This window comes from Chlamydotis macqueenii, chromosome 16, assembly GCF_036417535.1.
Source record: "Chlamydotis macqueenii isolate bChlMac1 chromosome 16, bChlMac1.mat, whole genome shotgun sequence".
Taxonomy (NCBI): Eukaryota; Metazoa; Chordata; class Aves; order Otidiformes; family Otididae; genus Chlamydotis; species Chlamydotis macqueenii.
Window position 1 is genome coordinate 1,599,885 of NC_141571.1, and position 12,357 is coordinate 1,612,241.

The 12,357-nt window shown below is 45.7% G+C and overlaps 1 protein-coding gene across 1 annotated transcript; it reads left to right on the forward strand.

The window, feature by feature from the left end:
• The first annotated feature begins 3,124 nt into the window (after positions 1–3,124).
• GDF5 (growth differentiation factor 5) lies at positions 3,125–6,269 on the forward strand. The gene is made up of 2 exons (XM_010116760.2): positions 3,125–3,758; positions 5,401–6,269. Exons 1-2 carry the CDS (start codon positions 3,125–3,127, stop codon positions 6,267–6,269), a joined length of 1,503 nt encoding a protein of 500 aa, XP_010115062.1.
• The last annotated feature ends 6,088 nt before the right edge of the window (positions 6,270–12,357 follow it).

Consider the following 12,357-nt stretch of genomic DNA (forward strand, 5'->3'; position numbering starts at 1 on the left):
ACCTGCTCCGCAGCCGGGCCCGCCGCCTGACAGGCTCCGCCCCGCGGCGGGGGGCTGCTCCGCGGGCTGCCCCGGCGGACCGCGCTCGGGCGGGCCAGGGCCGCGGCCTGGCGCCTGCTGGGGCGCCCGGAGCGTCTGCCCCTTGTACATCAAGCGTTAGTGCGGGCCTGTGCCCACGCGTGAAAGAAGAGTAGAGACAGAACCCTGTAGCCTGGAATGCTCCACTGTGGCTCCAGGGTGGCTCTTCATTGTTGCATGGAACAGGCTAATATGTTCCCCTGGCTAGGGCCTTTGATCCTCCGGGAATGGCAACTTTTTCAACACTGTGAAATGTGTCTTGGGCTCCCCAGAGTGATCCCTTCCTGTAGCCCACTCTGTGTGTCCAGAGTGACTCACTGGAATTGTCTGTTTGAGAAGGTGGCACAGCTCACATCGATGTAATCTTAGGATCTGCAGAACAGAAGGCAATGCACTTCCAAGGAGCAGGGACTCAGGTAGTCTTCCCTTTTGAAATCCCTACACACACTGTGACAAGCTGCCGTTACAGAATGGGCCAGGAATGACAACTGCGCTGTATGAACCCTGCCACGTCAGTGGTACATGTAAACTTGGCCAGTGGCAAGAAGTAATAGGCCTTGAACATCTCTTCCACAGTGTCCTATATCTGACCTAAAGCCTGCACTGCAGTGAGGGTTTCCATTTACATATTGAAGATAGTAGTTGAGTTTGAGCTGAGTTTGAGCTTAGCCAGCTGCAATAACTCCCCATTAGCGTAGGGCCACAATACGGGCTTAGAAGAAAGTCGGGGAGAAACTTAGCTGGGCCTGTTGTGGAAGGAGAAGGGGTAATGGTTTAAAACTAGAAGAGGGTAGATTTAGATTAGGCATAAGGAAGAAATTTTTTACGCTGAGGCTGGTGGAACACTGGCCCAGGTTGCCCAGAGAGGTGGTGGGGTCCCACCCCTGGAAACATTCAAGGCCGGGTTGGATGGGGCTCCATCCAAAAAAGCCAAAGGCTTTTTATGAGGAATATCAAACATACAACTGACATCAGAGGAAGGGCCATTATGTCAAAATCAGGAGGGTGGGTTTTTGAATCTACCGTATTTGTGACATTTGTGAAATCCCTGGACTTTTCTACCCTTCAGTTCCTCCATCAAACAAGGTAGGGCATTCAGAGCTCCTCATGTAGGAAGGGCTGGAGCTTGTTACTTACGAAAGTAGTTTGTTCCTGAAACTACTTAGGGTGGGAAACGCTACAGCACACACAAGTCAAAGTTAAAAGTCTTGTATCTTTTCCCTTTCTTCTCATCTCAGGAATAAAAACAACTGAGGGAGGAGGACTGGGCTTAGAATCAGTGCAAGATAAGAGAAGGGTCCCATTAATCCCTGTTCAATCCAGCCTAGTGCCTCATTTCCCAAAGGCTCATTTAGAACCACAGAACAGTTTGGGTGGGAAGGGACCATTAAAGCTCATCCAGCCCAACCCCCCTGCAAGGAGCAAGGACATCTCCAACCAGATCAGGTTGCTCAGAGCCCCGGCCAACCTGGCCTTGACTATTTCCAAGGACATCCACCACCTCCTTGAGCAACCTGGGCCAGTGTTCCACCACCCTCAGGGTGAAAAGTTTCTTCCTTATATCCAGTCTGAATCTGCCTCCCTCTATTTTAAAACCGTTACCCCTCATCCTGTCACACCAGGCCCTGCTGAAGAGTCTCTCCCCATCTTTCCTGCAGCCCCCTTTAGGCACTGGGAGCCGCTCTCAGGTCTCCTCAGAGCCTCCTCTTCTCCAGGCTGAACAGCCCCAGCTCTCTCAGCCTGGCCTCACAGCAGAGCTGCTCCAGCCCTCTGACCATGTGCATGGCCTCCTCTGGACTTGCACCAACAGGTCCACATCCTTCAGAGCCCACAAGAAATAACAACAACAGTTCCTTTTTTGCAGCATATGAAGGACATGCTTGCTCCATGCTCTCTCTCGTTCGGCTGAAAGCAGCAGGATGCCCTTGACACGAAGTGACGCCTGGCTGTGGGGTGGGCGTCTCTCGGAAATTTCACCTCGAGTTTTAAAACACAAGGCTGGCGCTCAGCAGCCCCCGAGCAGAGGCCGGGGTGCGGGGCCGTGCGGGTCGGCTCGGGCCGGCGCCGGCTGCAGGGAGCGCTGCTGCCCCGCACTGCGCCCCGCCGCCCCCCACGCGCGGCCCTTCACCGGGGAGGAGGGGGGCAAACCCTGGCCGCAACCACGCCAAAACACACGGGCACGGCCGTGGGGTGTTCGCGACAAACGAAGCGTTGCCCTTGTTAAACGCCTCCGTCTGCGGGGGAGAAAGCGAAGCCGCTACTTGGGGAAAAGGGGCGCCCCCCCCCCCGCACCTCGCCCATTAATGCGGTGCGGGACCGGTCTCCGCTGGTGATCCGCGGTTCTCTCCCCTTTAAACGTGAAGTTCACCGAAAGCTGAGGTAGAGGTCGCGGTGCCACTGGAAAAGGCATCCTCGGGAGTTTTGAGCCTGCGGAGCTGTTTCGCATGAGGCAGAGTATGACTCATGCTAATGAAAAGGGTAAAGAAGATTTTTTTTTAAAGAAATATATCGCAGTTAAATTAGTTTAGACAGCATGACATCAGAGAGTAATTAAATAGGTTTGTTGGAATTCCGTTTCCAATTCCTGAGCTCAGGTTTGTAAAAGATTTCTGAGCACCTGCAGGTCTCTGTGTGTGAAATATTTTCACTGGAAAGGATTCAAAACTTTAAAAAAACCTTTTAACACAGAGGCAGCATTACGCCATTCTTCCTTCTTGGAAAAAAAAAAACCCTCGGATTTAAACAGGACTCCTTCAAGTTTTCAGTCAGTTCTACAGAAGAAAACGAGGTGGTAAACTTTCTCTTTTCAAGAACACGTTCTTTATAGCTGCTGACTGAAGTCAGGGGAGATCGTATCTGAGTACATGAGCATTTCCACTATGGGACTGGATACAAGCATTGAACAACGAAATTCAAAATGTTTTAATCTCAAACAAAAACCATTTTTGCTGACTTTGGTTTTTAATTTCTTTCATGTTTTCTTCTGCCAAACTGGAGGAACCTTTTCTGATTTTTTCTTTAGTGGCATTCAGAGGAAGACCAGAGGATGAAAATCCTGTATTTTCTCACTTTACTGCTTTGGCACTTGACTTGGCTGTCTCTGGATCTAGTTCCTGGAGCACTGAGTAATTCTGAAGCAGGCCAGAGTAATCCAGGATCTAAACTAGGTTTTGTAAAAGCAGAAGGAAAAGAGAGGAATCCCTCAGCGCAGGCAGGTACACTGAGGACTGCAAGCCATGGATACGGTCCTGGGACCTCAAAGGCTAGGACTAAAAGCAGCACTGTTCAGGCTGGAGCTCTGCTGGCCAAGAACGATGAATCAAAGAAGGTTCTCTCAAGAACAGCAGCCATGGAGGGCAAGGTAGGACACCTTTCCAGCAGACCTTCCCGAGTAAGGACAGTGACTCCAAAGGTTCAACACCTTAGCAGCAAGGTGGCTTTGAAAAAAACTGGCACAAGCGGTACTGACACGGATTCTTTCAAAACCAAAAAGCCTAAAGAGCCTGTAACCCAGAGGGAAACTAAGGAAACATTCAGACATCCTCCTATAACGCCACATGAATACATGCTCTCTCTGTACAGGACTCTCTCCGATGCAGAAAGAAAAGGTGTTAACGGAAGTGTAAAACTGGAGGCTGGACTTGCCAATACAATAACCAGCTTTATAGACAAAGGACAAGGTAAGGGAGGAGCTCGTGTGTGTGTGTGGACAGAGAGGGATGTCTGAGTGTGTTTATACATGTAGAGAGTATTAGAAAATAATCGTACCCTGTTAAAGTCAAATAAATCTTTTTAATGTACATGAAATTGTACAACTTTGCTGCAGATTTTGTTCCCCTGACTTATCTCGGAAAACTCATTTAGAAGCAGAACTAGATGGTTGTGTGGCAGCCAAACAAAACATTTAGAAAATATTTTAGATGCATATTGTTGAAAATCAATCAGTCTTTGCATGTTTAGGTGTTTAAAAACCTTTTAAATTTTTGTGTAATTTTCTTTCCATAACTAGCTCCTGGAAACTGGAAGCATTAGATTTTATTGTAAAGTATGTCTAAAAACACGTGATATGCTAAGAACAGGGCTATTCTGTGAAAAAAACCCCACAGGTTTTGGTATCAGAGGGCCGGCCTGATTTGTTCAAGGTAGAATTGTGTGTATCTACGCTGTAGACCCAGGAGTTGTTACAGTGCAGGGTGGGTGTATCTGTACTAGCTCGAAGCTCGTGCCTTCAGGTGCCACCAACCTTCTCTCCACAGAAGCCCACAGCTAAGCACAGGCTAACGAGAGTAAATAACTTCTGGGACTCCAGAACTTGTGGTTCAACATTCTGGTGCCAAACTGTTTCGGAAGTTTGGACTGCTTTCACACAAGAAATAACCAGGCTCCCAAAGAATGATGTTCACCATAGAACCATAGATGTTCACCATAGAACATCATCCCAAAGAATGACGTTCACCATTCCGCTCTGGTTGGAGAGCCCCATGTTGCTTCCAGTGATGTTAGTAAGAATTTTGCCATGTACCTAAGGAAGCAACACAGGCTAAGCTGATAAGGGAATGGTAATGGAAGACTCAGCCAGGACTGGGTTTTTTTTGCCGTTTTAATTATGAATAGTTCAGCTTTGGGGAAGAAATGATAGGCTGCTCACAAGTGCTGCATTCAGGTTCTCAGCTCGCCACTGGAAGGCATTGTTAACGTCACGTCACTAAAACTTTGGCTCTGCCGTGTTCCTCGTTAGGGCTCCTCATGAGCTTGACCAAGCACATGTAACATCAGGTTAAAGGGAGGTATGTTTTTCTGCCCAGTTTGAAAAAGTTGTGAATCATGTGGAGTGAAGTTAATAAGGCAATTATCCTTGTGTCTGGCAGTTCCTTCGGGATGTTGATTTTAAAGGACTAATTAACTATTGTATCGTCTAAGGGTAAATTTGCTCATGTTTGGAGCCAGCATGAGGCCTGGGCACCACTGAAGCTCTGTTTCGGTAATTTAAGTAGGATACAAGTGCTGAATGGGCCCTGTGAGTGCTCAGCCCTGAAAAAGGACTGTTTTTCAATTGGCTAATTCCTACTTTGAAGCTAGAAAATGCCCAGTGGTGGAAGAAATGAGATTTCTACAAGGCAAACTCAGAAACTCATTTCCTTGTTGAGTCACTGAGATCTTCTGGGTCCTTGCACAGAGCTGATCCCTTAGACAAAAATTGCTCTTTCTGTTTGGTGGGCTAATTAAGGAAACTTCTAGGCTTATGAGCAAACTTCAGGAAAACCATTAAGAATCGAATAACTGATATTGATAGACATTTTAAAATGTGTATGTTTTTTTCAGATGAGCGAGCACCAACTATAAGAAAACAGAAATATATTTTTGACATCGGTGCATTAGAAAAAGATGGTTTGCTGGGAGCAGAGCTTCGAATATTGAGGAAGAAGCCTTCTGATACGTGGAAGTCTCATTCTTCTGGAAAAACTTCCCAAGTGAAATTATTTAGTTGCTCTACAAACAGACAAGCAGCCACGCTCCTGGATTCTCGTACTGTCAGTATCACAGATACACCAAAGTGGGAAGTGTTTGACATCTGGAAACTTTTCAGGAACTTTAAAAACTTGGTTAACTTGTGTTTTGAACTGGAAACTTTTGACAGGGGGAGAGCTGTTGATCTCAGGAGTGTCGGATTTAACAGAACAGGAAGACAGGTCAATGAAAAGGCTCTCTTCTTGGTATTTGGGAGGACAAAAAAAAAAGACTTATTCTTCAATGAAATCAAAGCTAGATCTGGCCAAGATGACAAAACTGTTTATGAGTACTTATTCAATCAGAGGCGGAAGAGAAGAGCTCCTCTAGCAACACGGCAAGGGAAGAGGCCCACTAAGAATCTGAAGGCAAGGTGTAGCAGAAAAGCCCTCCATGTGAATTTTAAGGATATGGGCTGGGATGACTGGATAATAGCCCCTCTAGAATATGAAGCATATCACTGTGAAGGGCTTTGTGAATTTCCCCTTCGATCCCATCTGGAGCCCACCAATCATGCAGTTATCCAGACTTTAATGAACTCAATGGACCCAGAATCAACACCCCCCACTTGCTGTGTCCCAACCAGACTAAGTCCTATTAGCATTCTTTTCATTGACTCTGCAAACAACGTGGTCTACAAGCAGTACGAGGACATGGTGGTGGAGTCGTGTGGTTGTAGGTAGCAGAACGGTTGCTCACGTGAATACGTTCTGAAAGGTAATATGACACATTGAACATAACCTCTCCTCAAACAAGGTAAACTGGAGTTCTTACCTATAGAGTAAGTATGTTTACAAGGATGTAGCAGTAAATCCAGTGCTCCTATATGTCTGCTCACCGTGAGCATATTTCAGTAGCATTTGGATGCTGTCACGCAGCCTAATATAAGGCCTTGTGCCGGCGACACGAGACTGGCTCTAACTGAAGTCCGTGAGAAAGAAGATTATACCTCCACACCTCTGGATCACCTGCTTTTAGCCTCAAGGCAGTGGGTAAAGATGGTACCAGTGAGCTGTGGGTATGACCTGTCTGATCCTTTGAACAATGTTACTGAGACTGAATTTCTGTCCGAGTCCCAGGGGCTTTGTCCATTTAGAAATGTAAGAAAAGAGTCCTGGTGTCTAGAAGAGAAGGTTGTGTTCCACTGTGCTCCCATCTTGGTGTAAATAGTTACACTGTAATATGATTATTTTCTGATTAGCTCTTGAAACTACGCATATATAAAAAAAAAAGAGTCATAAAATATAATATGTTGATTTAGTTTTAAGTTTTTTGTGGAGATAGGTGATGCAGGAGGTATTTGCTTCCATGTATGTTTTCCTCCAAGCTACATATCTTTCTTAAGTATCCACCTTTCCATTATTATGTAGCAAGATATATTACTCTCTATAAGGTCCAAGTTGTTCTCAAATGCTCATAGTAAAAATGTTCAATTATGGCATAAGATGTAATAAATTATTGACACAGTGCTACATTGTGTCTAGCTGTCCAATGCTACGTAATTGTGATGCTATTAAGAAATTGTTTTTCGTGTTTTTGTACAATAAATACAAGTGAAAGGGACTTTCCAGTGCAGCAGAATACCAGTGGTGTGCAAAATGTGTCTGTGTATTTTCCTTGCCTGTAACGCTGCTGCCACAGAGAGACACTGTGGAAACACTGGAAGGAAGTTCTGAAAGTATGGCGTGGTTTGATCTAGAGGGGAATGACACTGTCACTTGATGTATCTGGGGCAAAAATGAGTTATGCAGATGATTGCAAAAGATCTCTGGCCCCTCCAAGGGCTGTGTGTTTGCTTATCCCCTCTATCTATTCCAGACATGGACTATACATTTATTGTGGCATTACTCTGTGTATGTTTCCACCTACAAAGCTAGGTACCAGATGTTCAACTGTAGATGGATCAGAAAGGCCATAAGAACCATCAGAAATTGTTGAAGTAGCTTATCAGTATTACAAAACCTAAATGGTAAGGTTTGATATTGTTTCATCACCATTTAAACCATCAAGTCTCATGATTTCCTGGATCTGAACTCTCCTCTGCGCAGCATCACTGTGGGTAGTGACAGGGAGCTGAACATGGCCCCCGGGGTCCTCCTGGTCAGTACCCCAGACTGGACATGCTCCAGCTCACACCAGTGGCAAACTGTTCTACATTCCTGGTCAACAGCCATAGAGGAGCAGTGACAAAAAGCTCTGTCCTTCCTCCTGCACTCTCTGGGAGGCTGAGCCTTCAACTAGCTTCAAACACCTGGTTAAGCGGCCTTGCTGCCAGCCCCATGGGGTTCCCTGTCACATACCAGAACCTACAGCCCGGCGATACAGAAAAAGCACTGCAGGGAGCTTCCTTATGTGTGATCTCTTTGCAAGAGCTCAGCGCTGTGATTTCTACCTGCAGGCGCTGATACTGCTTGATGCAGGCCATGCGGTAACACAGAGTGAGGTGGGTTAGGAGGCTGTACCTGACAGGAGGGCGAATCTCCAGCTAGCAGGTTAACAGGCATGGAGGATGACAAGCACTTGAGGCTACTCGTAATGTGCGCAAGAGAAATTCTGGCGTCTTATGTATATTTGGTGGGTCAGGGCTGTCCCCAGGGCTCTTCTGTCTGGGTGCTTCCCAGGTTCCTGCTCCTCCTTGTGCTGATGGAGTCTTAGGCCAGGACCAATGGATCCTGTCCCCTGCACTAACTGCTTATCACCGGCCAGTCTCATAAGACTTTCAAAACAACAAGGAGCCCTTAATTCTAAGCTTTACTACAAGCTTATTTAGATATGATTTACCATTGCTACACTAGGAGAGAAAACATTCTCCTGCCAAGTCCACAGCCAAGAGAGCATCTCAGACTTTTTTTTTCCCATTCTGTTCAAGCAGTTCTTTTCTTGCTTCTGGCTGTGTTCTAGGAGACCGGCTTGCAGCTCTGAAGGATCCTTTTACTAGCACTGACCACAGCTACCTTCTGGGAAGCTTGGCTGGATGACCATGAGAAAGGGTTGTCTCCTTTCCTCCTTGCATGACAGGGTGCTGTACCCCAGCCCTACGCCTGTTTGCACTGTCCCAGTGAAACCTCTGTTATCACGTATGACAGACATGGCTGTGCCACGCCGTTTATTAACCACAGAGGCACATTCCTCCATGGCTCAGGGTGATCAGTTTGAAATAGCAAACGCTGCCTATTTAACTTCACTTGAAGCAAATCTAAGTTGTCGTAACAGACAAGTTAACTCCCGGGATTATAACCGCCTGCAAAGGCAGTCTGCTTCAGTTCCAGCAGGATTGGTGAGATGCTGCAAAAGCTTTGGAGGAAGGTAGCACTGGTGTTACCCGCAACGCGTGATAGTTTGGAAATCTGAGGAGGAAAATTGCTCTGCACGGCACACTGCAGAGCTGTTGATCAGCCCGAGGATCCTGGTGAGGCTGGCCACAAGAAAAAGTTTTTAAACGTTCTTGTTTCCTATCTTTGCATGAATTTCTCAATACATGAATAAAGCAAGATAAAGATGCATGTAAATGGTAATTAAATTGATTGTGTATCAGCATCTAAATGGAAAAAAAAAAAGTTAAGATTTTGCAATTATCCCAAATCAGTGTGAACTGAGGAAAAATTAAAAGAAATACCGACATACGAAAGTCTTAAGAAACACCCTTTGGTAATGGTTCAAAAACCAAAATTTTGCTAGGTAGTAGTTATACCTTGAAGGGAGAAGAAAAAAAAACAACAACAAACCAAACCACTAATAGGCCTTTAATGTCAGTTTATACAAATTTTTGAAACTACAGACACTAAAATGCTGGAATAATGATGGATTGTTACCACATCAAAATAGCCAGATATCTGGTTTGGCCTAAACAGAAGGAATTTAAGCCCAAGTGTCCAGGTCAGGAGGTAACATGACGTTCACTTTGCTTAACTGATAGCTCAAATATGGTGACATCCAGAAGGGATGGTCCTGGCACTACTCAGGTTTGGTCCAGCTCGAAGTGAGGAGTTTGTAATGGTGGACATAGTAGATGGCAGGATTAGGGTAGTTTTTTTCACTTTTAACTCTCAAATTAATAGAATTACAGAATAGTTTGGGTGGGTGGGGACCTTAAAGATCATGTAGTTCCAAACCCCCTGCCCTGGGGAGGGACACCTTCCACCAGACCAGGTTGTTCAAAGCCCCATCCAACCTGGCCTTGAATGTTTCCAGGGATGGGGCACCCACAGCTTCTCTGGGCAACCTGGGCCAGTGCCTCACCACCCTCAGCGTAAAGAATGTCTCATCTAAACCTAACCTCTTTCAGTTTAAAGCCATTAACCCTTGTCCTATCACTTGATGCCCCTGTTAAAAGTCCCTCTCCAGTTTTCTACCCCCTTTAGGCACTGGGAGGCTGCTCTAAGATCTCCCCGGAGCCTCCTCTTCTCCAGGCTGAACAGCCCCAGCTCTCTCAGCCTGGCCTCACAGCAGAGGTGCTCCAGCCCTCTCATCATCTGCGTGGCCTCCTCTGGACCCTCTCCAACAGCTCCACATCCTTCTGGCGTTGGGGGCTCCAGAGCTGGACGCAGTGCTGCATTGTCCTGAGTACCCTTTTGGATTTACATTACTGACATTGTTTGATAGCTCTGGGGATTGCAGTTCAACGCTATTTTATTCTGGAGTGTTCCACTGTCTTTCTTCATGGTGTGAATGTATACTAGCCTATAGGTGCTTTATTGATGCATTGTTTGAGCCATTGGGATCATCTGGCACTGACTTCTGCCTCTGTAATTAATTGTAAGATCCTTACTGAATGGTTATGGTCCGTTAAATCTACAGTGTTGAAGGCAGTGACCTCTGTCCCTGCTCTCAAAGCAGTTTCCGTTATTCTTAATTCGCCTAAAATTTCAATAGCAACAAAAAGATGCTGCTACAGTGAGCTGTCATTTTTTTCTGAATTCCATGTATCCTTTCAACTTCTGCTCACAAACCATTGTGAATCTTGTCAGGACTTTACACGGAAATCTGCTGTTTCTGTTATCCGGCGTGAGAACAGAAACGTGTTGAAGCTTCCCAAGATACGTGAATGGTGGCCGTGGCAAACGTTCATTATCACTGAGAAGCACAAAAGTGCAACACAAGTGAACTTCACTCACCCCTCTTTCCTCTCTGAAAACAGTCTGGGGCTGCCCCACAGCAAAGAAACTGGGAAGAAGCAGAGGACTTAGAAATGGCAGGAGTTTGGCACTACTTTCTTTAGCCTGGTCATTATAGAATGTGCCAAGACAGACACCCTGAATTATTGTTACATCTTTCTTCCCAGGGGTGAACTGGTGTTAGCAACTGGATGGTAGAAAGGCACAGAAACCTGAGCCGTAACGCAACACGGGTTAAAAGTTCAGCTTTCTACCTTTATGGTGGCAGGTTTCACTCTCTCACCCAGAATGCCTCATTTGTGTTTACTTTTTGGGGTCATTATCTGTCCCACGAGAGTCTTCGTGAAGGTCCAAATTTCAAATAAACAGCACACTGTAAGACAGGTATGTGTGGATAATTTTTGTTGTGTTTGGCTAAAATAGGGGTACTCAGCTCGATGGGTAAACACTGAAGTACGCCATGGAAAACAATGCGTCCCCATTAGCGTCCGAGTGTGCGCCGGAGCACCGGGCGCGCTCTTACCCGCTTATGTCATTTCCTGTGTAAAATGCGCTTGTTTATACAGCAGCGTATGAGAGACGCAGGAACCCGCTATGTGGGCTATTTGAAGCTTTCTTTAAGAAACATAAAAACCCCCTGACCCCTGTATAATAAAAGGTGTTAAAAGACACTGCTTTTATAACATCTTAGCCAAGACTAATAAGAATGTACAAAGCAAACAGGTTTTTTTTCACTCCATAGTGCTGTTCAATCACATGTTATTTTATGAATTTACTGTTGCTGTTGGGTAGTAAAATGATATTTAAAAATAAAATTGCATGAGATTTCATTGCTTCTCAACAAATTTAATAAACAAGGAAATCTTACCGTTTTTTGAAAAATAGTAAATACGGTGCAGTAAAGACGCTTCGCAGAGCGCTCGGAAGAGCCCAATTATTCCGTCATTCTGAGTTCACCAATGTCCCTATTTTGCTGGAGTTTTTTTTTCAGAATTGGTTTCAGCTTTTGGTGATGATTTACCTAGCTGAAGTAACGCAAATGGATTCCGCTTTCCCTGATGTCATTTTGAAGGGCACAGCTGTCAAGGAAAAATGATTCTTAATAATAACAGTGATTAATTGGCTGACCCTCTGCTAGGGGACAGAAAATGCTCTTCGTACTGGTTTATCACTTAGAGCCTCTTTGCTACAATATCTTGCGCCAGGCTTTGCCGTCCAGGAATCCAGGCTGAGCAGACTCTGCCCATTGTCCTGCGAGGAAACTGCCCTTAAAACGAGGGCATTGCCTCTGCACCTTCCGTAACTGCCTGCCTGGTTTTCACAAGATGCCATTTATCATGGCATAATGTCAGAAATAAGCCTTTTTTAATTGATAAATCTAGACACATTTCATTTTGCTCCTGCAAATGCCTTTGAAACATTACTCTTTCTCTAGAAATGTTGAAGGAGAAATACAACTCGGGTCCTCCACAGGCTGTACATCTTCATGGGAGCTCTCTCTGCTGCAAAGGTGCGATAGGACTCATAAACGTTAGACGGCAAAGCAGTCGTTAACTCGTACGGCTCGTGATCAGATTACAGGAACCCAGCTCGAGAGGATGAAAGGCTAATGGTAGCGTGGGGAGAAGCACATGCCACAGGAGGAGGTGCTCTAAAG